The 19,818-nt window shown below is 42.1% G+C and overlaps 2 protein-coding genes across 24 annotated transcripts in view; one reads left to right on the top strand and one right to left on the bottom strand.

Annotated features, from left to right (window-relative positions):
* The first annotated feature begins 338 nt into the window (after positions 1-338).
* nme3 (NME/NM23 nucleoside diphosphate kinase 3) lies at positions 339-7,088 on the top strand. Of its 4 annotated transcripts, none has more exons than XM_026165419.1 (5): positions 339-488; positions 2,275-2,405; positions 2,506-2,607; positions 2,721-2,825; positions 6,341-7,088. In XM_026165419.1, the coding sequence occupies exons 1-5, from the start codon at positions 443-445 to the stop codon at positions 6,485-6,487; spliced, it is 531 nt and encodes a 176-aa protein (XP_026021204.1). In that variant the 5' UTR covers positions 339-442; the 3' UTR covers positions 6,488-7,088. The 4 variants fall into 4 exon arrangements, with proteins under 4 accessions (XP_026021204.1, XP_026021205.1, XP_026021202.1 ...); XM_026165420.1 differs by having other exon boundaries at positions 341-488; positions 2,721-2,833; XM_026165417.1 differs by lacking the exon at positions 339-488 and adding an exon at positions 796-965.
* A 59-nt stretch (positions 7,089-7,147) lies between these two features.
* Positions 7,148-19,818, bottom strand: part of mapk8ip3 (mitogen-activated protein kinase 8 interacting protein 3) — a 32,170-nt gene continuing 19,499 nt past the window's right edge. For 14 of the 20 annotated variants that reach the window (XM_026165344.1, XM_026165351.1, XM_026165347.1 and 11 more), the window contains 16 exons: positions 18,584-18,634; positions 17,198-17,287; positions 15,735-15,887; positions 14,348-14,513; positions 14,002-14,199; positions 13,734-13,917; positions 13,459-13,578; positions 13,096-13,176; positions 12,907-12,974; positions 12,270-12,418; positions 11,974-12,145; positions 11,761-11,874; positions 10,327-10,365; positions 9,721-9,885; positions 9,225-9,371; positions 7,148-8,335 (listed from right to left, as the gene is read on the bottom strand). In XM_026165344.1, the coding sequence (XP_026021129.1) occupies positions 8,205-8,335; positions 9,225-9,371; positions 9,721-9,885; positions 10,327-10,365; positions 11,761-11,874; positions 11,974-12,145; positions 12,270-12,418; positions 12,907-12,974; positions 13,096-13,176; positions 13,459-13,578; positions 13,734-13,917; positions 14,002-14,199; positions 14,348-14,513; positions 15,735-15,887; positions 17,198-17,287; positions 18,584-18,634 (2,028 nt within the window). In that variant the 3' untranslated portion in view covers positions 7,148-8,204. The remainder of the gene's footprint in view (positions 8,336-9,224; positions 9,372-9,720; positions 9,886-10,326; positions 10,366-11,760; positions 11,875-11,973; positions 12,146-12,269; positions 12,419-12,906; positions 12,975-13,095; positions 13,177-13,458; positions 13,579-13,733; positions 13,918-14,001; positions 14,200-14,347; positions 14,514-15,734; positions 15,888-17,197; positions 17,288-18,583; positions 18,635-19,818) is intronic. The other 6 variants (XM_026165356.1, XM_026165355.1, XM_026165364.1 and 3 more) reach the window with 4 other exon arrangements.

The raw sequence follows: 19,818 nt of genomic DNA, 5'->3' as shown, positions 1-19,818 counted from the left end.
CTTTGAACTGATTAATTACATTGAGCTTGCACTGCAATGCCTTATTAGATTTTTGCTACCAAACTGCATGAATTACTGCAACTTATATTTAGAGTATATCAGTAGAATTCAGCTAACAGTATACTATGAAGGGATACTTTTTAACAGTGGAAAGCAAAAATCACATCATTTCGTTGTCATTAAAAGTATTCAGATTAAGCACAGCGATGTTGCAGTCATGATATGCTGCTCTCCCCTCCATAAGCTACCTTCATTGGTTGAAAGTATCGGCACTTGGTATCAGATGGAGCAAATTTTGGGAGCGGCATACCATTGGTCGTTTGCGCCACATGATTTGCAGTTTCAGCCGCTCCTCGTGAGCCCGCGTTTAAGCTACGTGCACGCGCATCCTTCTTTCCTCCTCTTTATCGTACCCGACATTGATCCCCGTCCGCTGACGACAATGATCTGCTTATTTCTGTCCATATTTGCTCAGATCTTTCAGTCAGGTTGGTAATAAACGTGCTTGTATCTGCTCCTCTGTCACTCACGGGCCTCCAGTCTGACTTTCACAGGATCATTTTCTCCCAGGAAACCCTCCGGACAGATGCCTCGGCTAGCTGCAGGCAGCGGCACAGTTAACCGGTACAGCAGTGGTGTTGTGTTGCCTTTACTAACTTTAGTTTGACAGAAGAAACTCGGACTGACTAGTGGTTAGTTTTTCTGTGACCGTGGGTGATACTGCAGTGTGGCCAGCTTGTTAACTAATCTATGCTGAGAGCCGCGTGGTCCATGTGTCCTCCTCAGCGTGAGAAAAGTTGATTCATCATCCTATTAATAGCGCGTGTGTGCGCTGATTGGCTGCTGCAGGAAGAGCTTTGCAATGGGGCCGAGAAAGAGGGGACAGCCAGACCGGTCCGAGCTCGAGGATTTGGTGGCTAAACACGCGAGAATCGAAGAATTTTGTGAGGAACACCCAGAAAGTTGTAAGCGCGAGGTTTGTGGCACGAGCAGCTGAGCGTTAGGGGCGTTAGGTTTGATCCTCCACAGGCCTCCACGGTGTGGGAAATGTAGTGTGGATGAGTGACGAAACGTCTCTCCCACTGACAACGCTACGTGCAGATGAACAGAATCAACCTTTTGGCATTTACTTATCTGGATGATTGAGCATGCATCAAGACGTAGTGTGGTTAAAACAGCAAATGCACCTAGTGCTTTCAGACGTGTGCACTTTTGCTTGCGAAGTTTTAAAAGGGGCTTTCTGTGCTTATTTTCAACTCTGTATTTCTATTGTTGGGCTCTGCACGATTAACAGTTCCAAATATTCATTGTAGACGTTTTACTGATCTGGGTGTAGCCATTCAGTTCATCCCTGTGGAAACAAGAGGTTTAAACCAGGGGTGCCAAACATAAGGCTCCAGGGACCAGAATCACCCGGCAATAAATAAACATAAATTTGGGGCTCTTAACTGTATTTAAGACCTCCCCCACAAACCCCCCCAGAAATATTTCTGGTTTTTTGTTTCCACAGTAAAATAAGTGGTAGAACTTTATAATAATGTCCCACTATTAAGCATTAGTAAAGTTTAATTCATCATTTATATCTTTACTCCTCTTTAGCATGTGTTTTATAAATACAGATGTTTATTCAGCTGTTACTGTTTCACCTTGTATTACTATCACTGCTAACAATAATCATAATCATGGTCATAATAATAAAATGTCTGTATTTAAAAATTGCATACTGAGGAGGAGTAATGCTTTGTAAATGATGAGTTCAGCACTTGCTAATACCTTAATAATGCCAATCTGTGTAACATCATTATATAGTGCTACCAAATAAATGCACAAAATACTGTATTTACTGTGAATTAACAAAAAGTTTCCTCCTTATATTTACAGGACAGTTCGGCCAACAAGCTATGAGAACCTTTTCCATAATTTTACACATTAACTTCTTCCAGTTTAAGCCCAAAGAGTTGTGCTGACAGCTTTCTTTCATTAACTACAACAGTGAGAAAACTGGGCTGTACTGTTGCCATCACACTTCCTTTTCTTATATTGAGAGATCTCTGGGACAAATGTGGCCCACGCTGATGTCATTCTTTGATATTTTGACCGGCTTTGATGTGAGCAGCCAACACTGTAACGGTACATATGTGACATAAAATAAGGAAATGCACAACAGGCCCCCTTTAATGTGTCTATGCGCAGAGTGCAGTGGCTACAAGCAGAATAATTGTAATTGTATTGCTCATTTAAGCTCAAGTGTAAGCAAGTTTTATTCAACTCTAGGCTGGACTGGGGTGAATGAACGCACCTTCATTGCCGTAAAACCAGATGGCGTGCAGCGGAGACTGGTGGGCGAAATCGTGCGTCGTTTTGAGAAGAAAGGCTTCAAACTGGTGGGGCTGAAACTTGTGCAGGTATGCCTGGAGCAGCTGCGTGTTTCCAAAATATTTTGATCTGTGACCCATGAACCACGGTATTATCCATTAATCTGTCGTGTGTGTGTTTGTATACCAGGCCTCAGAGGAGCTTCTTAGGGAACACTACTGGGACCTGAGGAGCAGGCCCTTCTTCGGTGGACTCGTAACCTACATGAGCTCGGGACCAGTTGTTGCGATGGTGAGACTCCTCGACGTGATGCGCACATTGTTCCACGCTGAGGTTTTCGCAGTAGCTTGTGGGGTCACTCAGATTACAGATGTGCTGTAGTGTACCTCTCTGTGCTCCTCCAGGTGTGGCAGGGCTTGGATGTGGTCAAGACTGCACGGAAGATGTTGGGAGAGACCAACCCTGCAGACTCGCTGCCTGGAACCATCCGGGGAGATTTGAGTGTGGAGGTGGGCAGGTGAGCGATTTCACTCTACTTAAAGGAGAATTAGATTTTTATGCCATGCATTTTTATTTATTTCAATTCAAGCTGAATGTCTCAATTGATTTGTATCATTGTGATGGTACACAGAGGCAAAAACTGTCACTGACAGTTTGCTGATATTAATTGCAGAGTTCAAATGATTAGTTAATCAATATACATGGTAATTATTGAAATTTTAAGCTTTCATGCTTTTTTTGGAGCTAACAATCTTAGAAACATGTTCTGCATGGCCTCTAGTAAGTCTGTGAGGAACCTTTGAGTCTTTTTTGATCAAGATAGGTGCTGCCATTCACATTTTAAACATGCTGTCTCAGAGTGATATTCAAAAACTACTTGTTACAGCTAGACTGTTGTAATTTCTTACCATCAGGATGTCCTAAAAGCTCCCTGAAAAGCCTGCAGTTGATCCCGAATGTGGCATTGAGAGCACTGGCAGAGACTAGAAAGCTCTATATAGCCTTTCATTTTACATGAGTCCTTAATTACACCTTCCTCTGTCTCTTTCTCCCTCTGTTGTTGGGACTGCTGTCCCTCCTCCTGCACTTCTGCACTGCTGGTGCTAGCAACAACAGCCTCCTGTGACTGCGAGAGCTTGTTATTAGTTGTTGCTGGTACTACTGTTGACTGTGCAGCTGCAGCAGCTGCCCCGACAGCTAACATGTCAAAGGACCTTATTATCCTAAGGGTGCCAGTAGAGCTGGGCGATATAAGATTTTTTCATATCACGATATGTTTTTTTCATTTCAGGCGATAACGATATCTATCACGATATAAGCCAAATAACTATATTTGTAAGATTTAAATGTGCCGTTGCTCACAAGTAAAATGTGAAATAATCAGCAGCTTGTTTTTATTTAAATATTTATTTCCCATAATAAGTTCAACAGGGTAGATGTACTTAAGGAACATGAGACTTTTTCAGATAAATAAAGGCAAATATTGCAAACTCAACAACAAGGTGATTCAAAGTGCTTTACAGAGGCAGCCGCTAAAGCGTTTAAGTTTCAAAATAGAACAAACGAAACAGACTAAATTGTCAATTCCACTTAGAAACAAAATATTAATTCTAAAAATAAATCTTAGTTTGTTTTACAGAAGAACAGACAAAACTGACTAACTTTTGTCAATATCAAATAAACTGAGAACTAAAAGGAAATTCTCAATCTCTCCTTTTCTAGTCCACACGTAAATGCAAAAACTGAGTTTTCAAAAATATCCACCCTGGCCGGAGTTTTTAAAAATCTTCGTTTTCAGTGACCAAAAACGCCGTTTACGTGTGGACGAAAGGTGCAAACGCATAGAAAGATCTGCGTTTTCAAAAATACCCGGGTACGTGTGGACGTAGCCTGAGCATGCACCAGTTTATTGTATTTCCAGACTTGCTTTCGGCACAATTTACAGTGCACGCTACTCTGTTTTTTGTCAGACTTGAAATAGCCGAAATACCTTCACACTACAGAACTTCTATGGCTCTTCCGTTCGACAATCTCTCCGGCATTGGAACCATCATCTGTTTTCTCTTTGGTCACGCTCGGTTGATTTTTCTAGTCGGCACACTCATTTCCTCCATTACCCGGGCGGTATGGTGGCTGGCTGCTTCCCAAACAAATACACATGTGCGGCTTGGCACTTGTGCTGTACGTAACAAGTCACGTGACGTGACGCTGCGGCTGTGATTGGTTCGGCTCTGCGCTACTTAATTTGGATTGGCTGTTCTTTTTTTTTTTTTCTTTTTTTTAAGAGGACAAGAGCGGCGAGGTCTATCGCAATAGTTTAATTTTTCTATCGAGAAAAAGTTATATCGCGATACATATCGTTATCGTTCTATCGCCCAGCTCTAGGTGCCAGTATACCTTCCTCATTGGTGGCTTGCTTACTGACACAACATCATCACACGGTCACTTCTATTCATGCTCAGAAAGATAGTCGCCACTCAGACAATGCCGACGCATAAGCGCTGATATAACATCAGGCTTTAAGCCTTCCTTTTTGTTAAAATTATAGTTCACGCTGGATCAGGTGACCCTGAATCCTCCCTTGTTATAGGCTCAGACTTCTGCAGGACTTCCCATAATGCACTGAGAACTTCTTCTCCACTCACCTCTTTTCACTACTGCATGTCCAGTGTTGGGAAGGTTACTTTTAAAATGTATTCCGTTACAGAATACATGCCCCAAAATGTATTCTGTAACGTATTCCGTTACGTTACTCAATGACAGTAACGTATTCTGAATACTTTGGATTACTTAATATATTATCATGCTTTTTACAACAACGTGAATGTACTATTGCTGTGTGATTTATTACTATTACTGAAGGTCCGCGACTCCGAACTGTAGTAAAGGGACCTCTGACTAATACGGTGGGGTCCCTGTCGGCTCATAGCCGAAAAATAGCTTTACTTTGTTGTGTGGGTCAACTTTTCTTGCGAGAGACAGAGAGAGGCGTTGAAAGGCTGCTCCAACAGAACTTATTGTTTTCGGAGGAAAACACGAACACGGTGTACAGTCGAGTCCTAATAGCTTACTTACAACTGGGCTCGTCAGGCACTCTTATTGGCTGAAGTGGTTATTATTATATTTACATGCTTCCAGCTCCCGTTTTTCCTCGATGACAACTCGTACCTTTCCACTCCCCTTTTTCTCCCTCCTCGCGCTCACAGACACATAACGTGTATGGCAGTGCATTCTCCCTGCAACACGGACTACACTGCCCATGATGCTACATTCTTTAGAGCTATGCTTGTAGCATTCTGCCTGTTAGCTTAGCACAACAACAACAACAACAACGAAAAGGCGCTCTCTCACCCAGGAAACACACAGTCACAGAGAGAGAGAGAGAGCGTCGCCCTGTAACCATGGCAACCGTAACCCTGCCGCCTGGAACAACAGAACGTAGCTGTCAAACAAAACCCAAACAGTCCTGACCCGCGACAAAATGAAACAGGAAAGTACCGCAGTGTAATCCATTTATTTCAACAAAGTAACTGTATTCTGAATACCACATTTTTAAACGGTAACTGTAACGGAATACAGTTACTCTTATTTTGTATTTTAAATACGTAACGGCGGTACATGTATTCCGTTACTCCCCAACACTGTGCATGTCATAGTTTTGTCGTCCCTCTCACAAAGCTCCTGTTTTGTCCTTGTTTCCCTGTGCGCTCCGTTTCCCTTTTCTCTCGTTTTCATAAGGGAACATGTGATTGTTGGGCCTTTGCTTTGCAAAATAAAATGACCTGTTGTTGTCAATTGGTCCTATATAAATAAAGCTGAATTGAATTACTGTAAACATCTTAAATCAGACTTTTTGAGATGTCATCAACTTCAAAAAGTCTTTATTTGGAAAAATAAAGTCAATGATGAGGACAAACAGGTGAATTGTCCCTCAGACCCCTGCTTATTATTAATGAATGACTCAGTTTGTGTTTGGGGCAGATGGTATTTCGAGTCTCAGTGTTCTTTAAATGTTTGTTGGCAGAAACGTGATCCACGGCAGCGACTCTGTGGAGAGCGCGCAGAAGGAAATCTCTCTGTGGTTTCGTCAGAGCGAGCTTCACCGCTGGGAGAGCAGCAGCAGCCGCTGGCTCTACAACTGACTTTCTGCACGAACACTGTCCGATCGTAAACGTTTTTTTGTTTTTATCATATAAGGTGGATCACGTCATACCTCAGATGAACTGTTTGGCTTTAGTAGTTTGTAGATACTTGAAAGCTCATCTCTGCCGTCCTGTATTTCATCTTTTTCATACATTATTTTATATCTTAAGGGAGGTGAGACGACACTACCAAGCAAAATGCACTAAGTGAGCAATAACCTGGCTTCTGCTTTCTTTCCAGCTTTTGCTTGTTTTTTCAGTCCACAATATTAAAAAGTAAAACTCAGTTCATGTATGGTACAAACATGTAATGTTTATATGAAGCGTGTCCCATAGATGAATGTTTTTTTATATTTTATTTTGGCACTTCTAACTAAACGGGAGCAGTTTACCAACACATTGTCTTTGCCTTGCACACATGTTCAGCTTCTTGTACTTTCCAAGTACAAAGATCATGTAAAAGTACTTGAATGTAAACTTTCCAGCTCCCCAAATGCATATAGCCTGTTAAAGTGATGCTGCACTAAATAATGTTTACCTGATTGGTCATGTTTATGCTTTTATTGGCTGTTAAGAAGCTTTATTTTACCACTGTCCAAAAAAAAAAAAAGAATAAACCTAACATACTTTTTAAAATGTTCTTCTTGTTGTGAAGTGAGACACACACACACAGACGACACAAACCCGGGTTAATTGTTCTGAGCACACATATGTTTAATATTTAATACACAGAGATGGAGATCAATGCGAGAATTTCCATACTGAACAAAGAGGATGGGTTTCAGTGGAGATTTACACAACTCCCTGTACATACGATGACAACACGCCACTGTTCACCGTCCCATCAACAGCCAGGCAGAGAAATGAGAGAGATGAGATCTGGACTGAACCCTCGACACAGTGGAACTCCTTTTGTATGTGGACACAATCTGACCTTAGAGCCCCATCAGGACTCTTATGGAGGCGACTCATTGTGACATGTGAAGCAACATGTTTTAATCAGCAGCTGGGAGAACCCAGGCTTCTGCAGGGGGTTGGAAATTAAGTAATTTGACTTCCTATTTGTTCCGTGTATGCTCATCCTGACTTGAACGCCACACTTTTGTGTGAACTTTGACCTTAAACCGAGGCCTCAGCTTTCTGCTTCCTCGCACACCGTCTAAGAATATGTAGATGCATAAAGCAGAGTCCCTGATTGTTAATGGTCTGCCAGATGGCCGTTGGTAGGACTGATGTCTACATGCCGGTGTTGCCTTTCCTGCTGCTGCTGTTCTTTTTCCTTATTTTTGTGCATTTTGGGGCTTTGCTTTAAAATGAGGTGGAGTTTTCACTGATGATTAACTAAATGGAGGAAGATGAGGAATAACTCTGGGGCAGATGCAGGACAATTGAGGTAAATATAGGAAGAGATACAGTGTGCTTACAGGGTGAATATAAGGTTGATACAGAGAAGGGAGGTAGTTATGAGGCTGGGTTACAAAGCTCATGAATCATTACAATGCCCTGCGTGGGACAGAAACAGGATGGCAGGCAGGTTTCTAGGTTTTAAGGTCTGGGACAGGAGGGGGTATAATAGTTACAAGGGACGATACACGGCTTTAATGGTCGTTTTAGAGCCAAAGGGGGGACTTTTACATGACCGGGGGAAAATTACAAGGTTTGGGTGGCTGAAAGCTTCTGGGCAGGAGAAGAGATCTCGTTAAGGAGATGGGTGGATGCGTGAGGTGTTAAAGCAGATCTCAGGTGTCACTCGGGTACATAAGACACCTGCCAGACGATGATGTGGCTCCGCTCAGCTTTGCACAAAGTAGGTTTGTTCTGCGAAGCCCCACCACCACCATTTTCTCCTTCCTCCGTCTCATCATCCTCTCCATCGCCTGAGAAGAAAGAAAAAACAAAGCAGAGCCATGAAAACATGAAAGCAAACTTTGTGCTCAAATAGTTACAAGCATTTTGTGTACTTTTTGAAACTGTTTCATTCATCATAATTTGATGTGATACTATTGTACTTTTCATGAGTCTAAATACACTCACGTTGCTCTTTCAGACAGCTAATCAGCTTTGCTGTTCAAGCAAAAACAAAGACCGTCTGCTGTTATTTACACTTAACCAACTTACCTGGATGCTGTGGTAAAGAAGCAGGCATGAGAAAGTACATAACTATGCTGGTGACATGGATTATAAAAGGCATGTCCTATTCCAGTAGGTTTCTTTAACCTTTAATTAACTAATTACTCATTACTTGCTAATGAACCATCCAAGTCCAAGACCATTACAGGACCAAACGGAAAAAGTTCCAACTTCTCAAATTAAAAAACCATGGCTGCTAGGGGTGAGTGGTTCAATCCAGGTATCAGAAACACAAGTACCAATGCTTTTATTGGTATTGGACCGATACTAGTGCCACAGGATCGATAATTTAGTTTGTGAAAATGGAAAAAAACATAAAACGTGTGTTTTGTTGTGTTAATTATTACTGTGGAAAGTAAAAACCACAGTGATTTATTAGCCCTCTCCTACATAAGCTGGCTTTAAAAGTTGTACCTTTATTAGTGTTGGGTACTTACCTTACAATATAAAGTGCCTTGAGGAAACTGTTGTTGTGATTTGGTGCTAAGTAAATAAAACTGAATTGAACTGAATAAGTTAAAAGTATGAATATCGGTATTAGTATCGGCAATACTGTATTTACTCGATATCAGATCGATACCAAAATATGCAGTATCGGATATACGCACTGGTTTCAGGACAGGTTTGAATGCTCACCTATGCGGAAGTCGATGTAACCCTCGCCTCCACTCAGCACCAACACGTTCTGAACACTCTGCGCCTCCGTCTCTGTGGGAGCGGTGGAGCCCTGTCCTTCTGATGGACTGTCCAACACACTGCCATTTAGGGTAGCCAGGACATTGCCTGTCACCAAAAGAAAAAGAAAAACAGGAAAGAAAGATGTTACTGAAAATGACATTTACGTATTGAAAGTGTCACTGATGACACCTTCACAAAGTAACAAAACACAATCTTTCTTTAACGTCAGATTAATATATCAGAAAGGTTTGGAAAGAAGCAGAGCTTAGATAATAAATAGTCACTAACATTTTGGGAGCGATGGAACAGTATTATCACAGATTTGTGATGTCTACATATGTGTCTTTTAACATTTAAGGCAAGACGTGTAAATTTAAACATGCCTATTAGTGCACAGTCCATTTAAAATTCAGAATTAAAGGGAGCAGAGATTCAGGCAGAGATTCAGGCCTACCCGGCACAGAGACGAAGAACTTGACAGCATCACGGTGTCCATGGAAACAGAGTTGGGCCTGTGCCATTGAGCAGTAGGGGATGAAGCTGCCGCTGCTCTTCTCAGAGCCATCGTCGCCGTACACATGGATCACCCCGCCAGAAGATGTAGGTGACACCTTATTGGCTGATAGAGAGAGCGTAAAGGGTAAGAGTACACGAGTAACACGTGTTTGTGAACAAATCACATTCGGTAGCATGACATCATCAAATAAAAATTAATTTTCCACAGATCAACTGAAAACAAAGGATTTTTGAAAAAAAAATCTCAGCTCGCTAAAAGACGCCCGCTGCATGCAATGGATTTGTTACGCATAAAAATAAACAAATCATAGACATGCAAAACAAATCCCAAGTAAAAAGCTGCTTTTAAAGTTCAGCAAACTGTGAAATCCTTGCACACAGTGTACTCTGTGACCTTCAGCTAAACTGTTGCACTGCTCAAAGAGCTGGACACGTACCCAGAACAAGCACATAGCAGACAAAGTTTAACAGCAAGTGACATGTTGTATCAGGAGACACGGAGGCTCGACCGGGTGAAAAGGAGGTTAGGAGCGCTCCCACTTACCCCTCAAACCCAGGAGCTGTCCTCGGTGAAGGACCACCGCTACGGGAGGCGGAGGAGAGTGGAGGGAGAGCGGGAGAAAGAGCACAGCAACAGTAACAGTTACGACGGAGAGTTTGTGAAAGAGGTGAAACCACAGAGGGAAGCAAAGAAAAACAGAAGGTGGAGAAAGTTGGGGAGCTGATGGGGAGAAGAAGAAGGAAACTAAAGAGACTGATAGAGAGTGCTGCGGTAGCGGAGAGTGTTTGTGTGGACAAATGAGCCAAATTCGGCCACCTAATGAATTTCCTTTACGGAGGACATTTGACAAGATTGGGTTCATGTTAAGTTTACTGTAGTCCTACCTGCTGAGCTTCAGATTCAGCACACATTCAGTTTGTTTGTCTTCGTTCACTGTCATCTAAATTTCATTTACACTCTTTTTTCCTCTGTCTTTTGCGTAACCTCTGTGCTGCTCCAGTCCTGCCTGTTTATTACAAAAAGAACTAGCTGAGACCAGAAACTGCATTTCCTCTAGGAGCCACTTACCACCAATCGTAGCAGCATGATTGAAAAGGACACAGATTGTGGAGCGCATGCAAGTCAGACTTTAGGAATTCTGCTATTTAAAATCATCATCTCACGAGGCTGTCCTTAACTTAAAACTTGCAAAATCAATTTCATTATAAAGTAAATAAAGTATATTTTGATGATTATGATCATGGTGTTATGTGTGATTGATTGGGAAGTGTCCCTTTCTAATGGATTATTGAACTCATGTCTGTGTGGTTCAGATCATTGCAGAAGTTTTGGTGAGTTAAAGTCCTAGTGTTTAATTATCCAGTATGGGTGTCTGTGTTACACCATGGGGAAGCTGATAAATTAGGACTCCATCACTTCAACCTCATCAGGTTAAAAAAAACAAAAAACAAAAAAAAAACTTTAAAAGTTGAATTTTAAAAATGCAGTTTAAAAGCAGTGGGTGAGGTCACAGTGACTACATAAATATTTGATACTGCTTATAGCTGAGGGTGGAGCTGGTTTGCATGGAGATGCCTAACAAGTGCATTAAACATCTGCTTTGATAGCTTGGGCAGGGTTTCTTTGTAGTGAGTGTGGTTATTACCTCCCTTTGTGTTTATAATGGCTTGCTCCATGAGTAATATAAGTCAAGTTGTGCCCATTTGGTCAGTTTATAAGTTCTTCTTTTATTTTGTAAAGTGCTGTTGTGTTTTTGATTTACTTTTTAACATTTTGGAGGGTAAAATAAAGCCAACTTTATGAACTGTACACTGTACTCCTTTGGGAGCCTGGTCCCGTGCATCAAATGTAACAAACATTTGCTGACAGGTTATCCAGATATTCTGCTGTGTAAACCACCTAAAACTTCAAGTATTTATGACAAATAATCACCTTTGATCCTTTAGGCACCAAAAAATAAAGAAAAAAGACTCATACTCTCTGTCAGTGGGATGGAGATGATGACACCGTTTCCAGTCCCGACCCAAAGACGATTTCCACCAATCAGAAGCGCTGTGATTCGCACAAAAGAGAATCCCAGCTTGCCGGTACCTACAAGACACAACCAGAGTGAGTGGGATGCTGCACAGATCACATGCAACTCCAAAAGTGAAACGTCACACTTCACAAAATAAACTAAGATAAACTCACCCAGCATCTTGCTGACGTATGGCTCTATGTCTACATCCTGGAGGTGCTGGTGCGTGTGCGCATGATAGAGACGCAAGGTTGAATCCAGTCGGATCGACACCCAGACTCCATCACCGATCCAGGCTAGCTGCCGTACCTGACTCTCCCTCCGAGGGTGGGCATCGAAGGACTTCTGCCAAACAGAAAGGATTTAGTGGTGTTTATTATATTATTACAACTAAAAACAACACGTTTGCAGGACTGAAGCTGCAGACGTTTCTTCAGCACAGCGATGCGACAGCGGGCTCGTGCCTCACCTCTATCTGCATGCTCTTTGGCTGAATGACGTGGATCTTGTTCTTGTAGCCGCACCACACTTTATCGTGGACGACGGCCATGCAGCGGATGGAGTGATGAGGTCGGCCGAGGTCCATGAGGTGGTAGTTGGACAAATCCCACTGGCCATCTGATGACAGAAACACACACATTAGCTAAATGTGTTTCTGTGAGTTTTTGCACATCTCTGCTTCATTAAATGAGGTAAATAAAGGGACTGTCCCTGTAACTGTCCTCTGGAAACACTTTGAATCACAGCCTGTTAGACAACTGATGAATCTCAGACAAGAGATTTCTCAAGACCTGAGCTGCCGAGCTAACCTAGCTAACAATAATACTGTGGGTTGAGGCTATTTATTTATATAAAATCAATATATGGAAGAATTAATACAAAGGTAAATAAACATACATATAAATGAAATCATCCCTACATTCCTTTCTAATGTGCATTTTTGTGCCTTTTGTGTCATATTACTGGAGTCATTTATCGACTGCTTTCTCTATCTTTGATTTTGACTGTGCACGCACATTGAACTGGTGGCAACGCTCCAATTCCACCTGCAACCATAACTTCCCCTAACAGACTAACGTCTGGTGTCTCTGTTAAAGTTCGATTACCCTCCGATCTGTGGAATATCGCGAGTGTCCCATCGGCGAGGGCAACCAGCACGCGGCCTTTCACATGCCTGCAATTACAAGGATGGAGATCACTGGACAAACTGAAACTCATAAAAATAAAATCCTCGACTCTGCTTAAAACTATATATAAAAATAAGAGATGCATTGATGTCTTTTTCTTCTTCTTACACCAGACTGAGCACTGAGTCTTTAAGTTTGATGGAGTGGAGACACTTCTTCCAGTTTCCCACAGCTGAGTGGACATAAAGCCTGGAAGGAAAAACAGAATCAGGTTACTCCCGAGCTCACAGAAACTATAAGATGCACAAGATTTATGTGTGTTTTAGCTGGAAGGCACAAGGATAAGGATAAAGTAACTGTAAAGCTGTTATGTTTATCAAAAAGCATCCATCAAATGTTGATTTAAGCTTTAACTTACTCTAGTTGACTCTAATGACTCTAATGACTCAGGGTTAAAAATGCTGAAAAACGCCATAAACTGCTGTGATAGTGGACACTGTGAGGCTTCAGCAGACGTTGTGAGTGACTCACCAGCCATTCTGGGCCCCGAGCCACATGGTGGGGGCCACGCTGGTGTAGTTTTTGGTCTCATCACCTCCATCCTCTGACTCTGGAGGGTGTGATGTTTCCTCCTTGGACTGGCCTGAGCTCCTGTGTGGAAAATTCAGAGTTTCAGGTTCCAAACAGGGAAGTTGATCCACTTTTGATGGCATGCTTACAGTAACTGTTTCCTTCCCTTGTCTGATAACGTGCTATTTAATTTATCCTAGACAATCCTGAGGACTTGTCAGACTTTGACCTCCTACCTATCAGAGGCATCTGCTGGACGAGGCTGAGGATCAGTGAAGACGTGCTCAGTAAACGGTCCCGGAGGTCCAGATCTCATTTCTGTGTTGCTGGCCGTTGACTCGGGAACTTCTGTGGCCTCCGTGGCTTCCTCGGCTGATTGGGCTGGGTGAATCTTCCCATTCATCGGTGGAGCAATGGGAGCTAAAGCAAAATGACACTATGACATCCACACCTCTCACTTTCCTTAAAAGTACATGAGTGAAGGAGTATCTATCATGCGCCCACCTTGTCCTTTGTCCATAATTGGCGTATCTGTGCGAGAGGAACAGTTGCTACGTGCAACGCTGCAGTTGGTGGCGCAGCCGACTAGAGTGATGCCGGCCAACATGCCCTCCACGCTGCCGGTGTCCTCTCCTCCCCCTGCTCCACCTTCACCTGGATCCAACACGATCTCTCCGGCTGGATAGTCGTTCTCGCTGGCAGCTGTGCACAGGCACACACCCACAGACAGACACACAGACGCACTTTAACATATGAAAATGCAAGAAACCCAACATTTACCGCAAAGCAACAAGAAGTTGAAGGCAGTCACATGTTCGAACATCTAACAAAGCAGCACTTCCACTCTCACCTGGCACGCTGGAGATGCAGAGTACATGGGCATTGCAGACATTGAACTGGTCAACCAGTGAGCCGGGCTGGTTGGCATCGATGATGACCACCTTGCTGGCAGAGTGGGTGCTGGTGAGGATCCACACTCGACTGCTCATTGTGTCTGTTTCCTGGAGCTCCTTTGACTGAGGGAGCAAAGGAAAGAGGAGACAAAGATGACAAAGAGAAAGAGCACAGATGTCTTTAAATGATCACTGCTCCCTGATTATTGTGGAAAACGTGACGAGGAAATCTCACAGAAGTGAGATGTGGATAATGTGGACCTGCTGTTGTTAAACTACGTCTCAATACCTGACAACAAAAATGGCATCTTAGACACTTTCCTTCTCTACTCTGCACATTAGATAAACATGGAAAACCCAGCAGAAAATATCACTTCATTGCCGACCAGCTGCGTTACACATTTTCCTAGAGTAGCAACATGAAACAACAAGCTCTGGTTTAACTCTCGTAAAGACGACATGTGACGACCGCCCCTGGACCCTTAATGATAATTAGAACAGATTTGGATTCTTCAAATACAGCAGAGATGAAATATGATAGAAATCACTCAGTTACACCAAGTAGGTGTTCAAAGGGGGAAAGTCCTCTCCACCCCGAAGAGGAGGTGTGGCTTGTTTCCAAACAGCAGCACATGTGCCCATTGTCTCAGTGCTCTAAGAAGCCCTTAGGACAGGGATGTGAGTCGCATACACCACCCTTTTTTTAACTTATTGTAAAAAACACAAATATTTCTATAGCATGCGGTGAAAAAATAGGAACTTTTCTGTCATTTAACTGTTTTTGTATTACTTAAGTACTTATGGTCTCAGGTCTGTATCAGTAGAAAAAGATGTAAAACAGTTAAAAGACCCAAGTTAAATAGTTTTCCACATTTTCCAAAGCTGAGCAGTGGGCCAGATCTGAGGCTTTGAGATGCTTTTATTTCTTTTTGTTTCATAATCGATGGGTCAGTAAAGGAAGCACCGAAGCACCATTCATTAGTATTTGGATAACTCCGCCTGCTCCTACAATGGCTCCTGGACAGATCTTCACTTAATCCTTCTAAGCAGAATTAAATTTGCACACAGCCATGACTCGTGTATGCTATCTAGAATCGTTTTGAGCCGTTAAATGCATCTAAAGATTTTTTTTTAGACAAGAAGACAGGAAACGTGGCGAAAGACATCCAGTAAATGGCCTCACTGCACATTTGCACCCTTGTCTACTCGGTGAGTGAAACCAGCACCAGCAGAAGTATTTTTAGACATACTCTAATCGACTGAGGATAATTCTTGCACATATTAACTTATAGTGTTCTGCGTTAGCCAACATGAATGCCTGTTTTGAAAGCGAGCTGTAATCACCTTCCTCTTCTCGGGAGACGTGTGGTTCTTCTTCTTATCAGCTCCGTCCTCCTCAGCGTGCAGAGGGTCGGTGCTGCACGCTGGTGCTTTCTCTGATGTCTCCTGGCTGCTGACTCTCCATCCTGTCAAATCCACTCCTGCTGCACACCACAGCTACACACATGTGCACACACAGACACACAGGCATAATAAATACATATATACATATTATATTAATATATGTGTTTTCTAAAAGCAAGCAGATGCCTGCAATAGTGACCTTTTTAAAAATGATTTGGAGGCTTAATGTGGCTCCCGGTGCAAGAGTCATAATTTGGGTCTTATAATGTCGCCTTCAGATAGAATAATTATTTATAGCTAAATAACAGAGTTTAGCACAGAGACATTCAGCTCAAGTGCTTTATGATGACTCTGTGAGTGTGGGCTGATCATATTTGATTAGCAGTGACTGAACACCAGCTGTCACCAGATCCTCATGAAAATGTCGCTTGCAGTGAGATAGCAGAAAAGAAACACAAACAAATGTTTTCAGGGCAAAATAATCTGTATAGTCATGTGACTTTGGGTCATGAGCCAGGCTTTTGAGTGATGTGGAGTTCATGATGTGTTCTTTTGAGTCTTAGATGTCTATTATGTACAATATTATTTCCTAGTTCTGTTATATTCTTTCTTAGTTCTCGGTTCTTCCTTAGATGATGTCTGTTTAATGCTCATATGTCCTATTCTGAGTGTCAGTGTTTATGTTTCCTGTTTAGTTTTGCTAGTCTCTCATCTCCTTAGTTAGATTCTGTTCACCTGTGTTTTATTTCCCCCCGGCTGTTTCCGCTCTCTCTTTTACCTCGTGTGTATTTAAGTCCTCAGTTTTCCTCAGCTCTTTGTCGTGTCCTCCACCATAGCTGTGTGTCTCTCTGCCTTCTGTTCAACTCAAATACTTACCTAGTTTCTGAAGTTTTTTGTTATTCCTCTGAATGATCAGCATTAAAAGTTGATTTTAAGTTCACATTATGTCTCTGGAGTCCACTTTCTGCTTTTGCACAGCTAGACTTTGACATTTGAAGTTTTTTTCCCCCCAGTATTGATCATTACAAACGGTTAATTACGGGATACAACATGTCTCGAGATCTCCTTTACTGAAAAGTCTATTCTTGGTTTGTGTGACCTGTGTGCTTCATGGGCAAGTCACTAGAAAATAACTTTCCCCAAGAATGCCATCAACCTCCAGCAACCAACAATCATTGTTCCTTTACAAATGGTTGCCAGATGGTCACAGAGCAGTCTCAGGGCCCGTGTGACTGGGGTCTTATTCACCATGGTTGCCATATGTCCGAAATGGCAGGCAAGTTAATGTCACATGGTTAGTGGTAATAATTCTACAAAACCTAAACAAAAAGACATTTAACGACAGATCTGAGGTGTTTTTGTTTTTTCACAGAAAACCCTCATCCCTCCTGATTTTCTCCCACCTTCCTGTTGGGATCCTTCTCCACCAGAGGGCGACAGTAAACTGGGACGGGGACATTCTTCATGCGGTTATCCTCTTTCTCGTTGGTTGTCTAAAAGCACAGGTGGGAATTTGTCAGCAGAAAAGCAAAAGCAGTGAATTATCATCTGGTCTCCAGTTTTACTGGACACTGAAGAAAATGAAAACATTCCCAGTATGTGAATGTGCTGTAAACAGCACATACACAGCAAGCATTAAAGGAAAACTCCACTGCTTCTCTCCTATCTGCAACCCTGTAAAGCCTGAACCATGAAATAATTGCCAGACAATTTACATTTTTTAAAAATGGGAGGTTTTTTTTAACCTATAGAATTTTTTTTAAAAGATATGAAATATCAGTTTGCATACATGACTTTTAAGTTGTATAAATCTTGCTACATCTGGCATTTTTGTGCAATTTATTTCTCAAAGTTTGTTAAAAAAATCACAATGATGATGTAGATGTCTAAAAAATCTAATGTATAAAATAAAACACTTGGCATTACAGGGGGCTAACACAATCTCAACTCCTTTTTCAGTTCCCTGTTTTTCCCAGGATGCCGCAGGGCTGTCCCCAGAGAGCGTGTGCATTATGCATGAGGTGAGACACATAATTTTAGGGTAAAAGCATTTTACCACTTAGTTAAAGCACCTTTATAAGGAGGTGAAATGACTGGCACAGTAAATATACACAGGTGCAAAACAGTGCAGCTCTCTAACCGAAGTATAATCTTTACACGGCTGCTAACATTTGTAGCTCTACTTGAAAAATCGTAATATATTGATAGAATTCTGTTAGCAAAAGGAGTAAAATGAGACATCTAAACATCTCGGGTTGACAAAACTCTGCCTAATGACTTGGTGACTGTGAGTATTTTTCCAAGTGGATTTTTCCTTTAAGATATTGAGATAATGCACAGGAGTAACATCCATATGTTAAGTAGGGCAGGTTGAGACAGACAGAGGTTAGAGGTTAAAAGGTTGCAACACCACTAGCAGAGGGAGAGGAGATCAGATGGAATAAACTCCACAGGAAGGCCTTCATCAAAGAGCAAGGTGTGTAACACATGTATGTTTTCGAAATACAGCCTTTTCTGATTTGCATCATGCTGAAAAACAAAACTATTCATGCATTTCCAGAGGAACAGTGAATGTACTGTACAGTGGCAACCTTTTCCTCACAGAATAGTCTTTTTGTTAAAAGCCTTCACTTGAAGTGCTCAAAATAAAAGTCTTCCTTAAGCATCTGCACGTCTTTCCTCTGCTATTAGCTGTCCGCTGCTGTCTAGGGGTCAGAGCTTTGGTTGGAAGGTTAAAAGGGAGAGGGAGCCATAAAGGCGCATGCTGGCACTCTGTCGGTCTCACTTGCCTGCTGCCTCTTCAGCGGGCTGTCCTGAGCGCTGTCCGTCTGACCACCAGTCTGTGGGAGACCAGAGTTAGAGCCACCTGCCTACCAGCACCTTCTGCACTCTGGCCTTCAAGCTGCACAGAGCCAACCTTAAAGTCCGCTGGCCGAAATTGAAAGCACGCTTCCATGCTGCGAGCTTAAAATCAAACACTGAGGGTTGTCGGCTCGTCTCCGTGCTGATCAGTTTTAAAATCAGCAAACCTCATAAAAGCCAGAACCCAGAATAAACGGATTCCTCTAACAATTATGTATATCCTGATACTCTCACTGGCCACTTTATTAGGTACACCTGTTTCCACATGGCGGGATCTTTGTACATTTATGCATTTAGACAGACGAGCTGATCTGAGTGTTTCACAAATTGATGATCTACTGGGATTTTCCCACACAACCAACTCTAAGGTTTACAGAGTGTGGCCCTAAAAAGAGGAAATATCCAGTGATCAGATATTTTTCCATCATGTCAGTAAACAGGAAGTTTGTTAGCTAGTTCAGAGTCAGTCATGCTGTCCAGCATGTCAAGCAAATGCTCACTAAAGTACCAAATGCGTTTAAACCACAGCTGAAAATATTTCCAACCGTCTCGTTTACTTCTGTTGGGTAACTTTAAACAGCTCTGCATGCATTAGCAGACAAACTTCAAAAAGACCACATGTTCTCACTGGCTTTTGCGTACTTTTATTTCCTGTTTATACAAATGCCCCGCAGGGCCAACTAGTGATAATTTCACTTTGAAGCTTGGGTAAGCAAATTTAAAATCACTGAATGAAATCTTCTCTCACTGACAGTGTGCTGCAGAATAATGCTCAATGCCCTCAACTTTCACATATAAGAATTAGCATTAAAAAAAGAGGCATGTATAGTTTTAAATAAGATCCAGTAGCTGTTCAAAGGTTCAGAAATGACTTCATAGACTGTCTTGATGCATGCTCAGTCATCAGTCATCCAGGTAAGGATCCCAGAAAGTTGATTCTGTTCACACATCCAAGTGACAAAACGTTTCTCCGACTAAAGACGCTGCGTCCAGATGAACAGAATCAAACTTCTGGGACTTTGAATATTGGTTTTACTGAACTTTTAGTAGCAAACGTAATTGAGAACTACTAAGAAATTCATTCAAACCCAAGTAATTGGCACTCTCATTTAATATGGAGATAATGTGGAACCTGGAGTTTTTCACAACTTTACAAAAGATT

Source organism: Astatotilapia calliptera, chromosome 4 (assembly GCF_900246225.1).
Source record: "Astatotilapia calliptera chromosome 4, fAstCal1.2, whole genome shotgun sequence".
Taxonomy (NCBI): domain Eukaryota; kingdom Metazoa; phylum Chordata; class Actinopteri; order Cichliformes; family Cichlidae; genus Astatotilapia; species Astatotilapia calliptera.
Note: the sequence above shows the minus strand (reverse complement) of the source record. Positions and strands in the feature narration are given on the sequence as shown.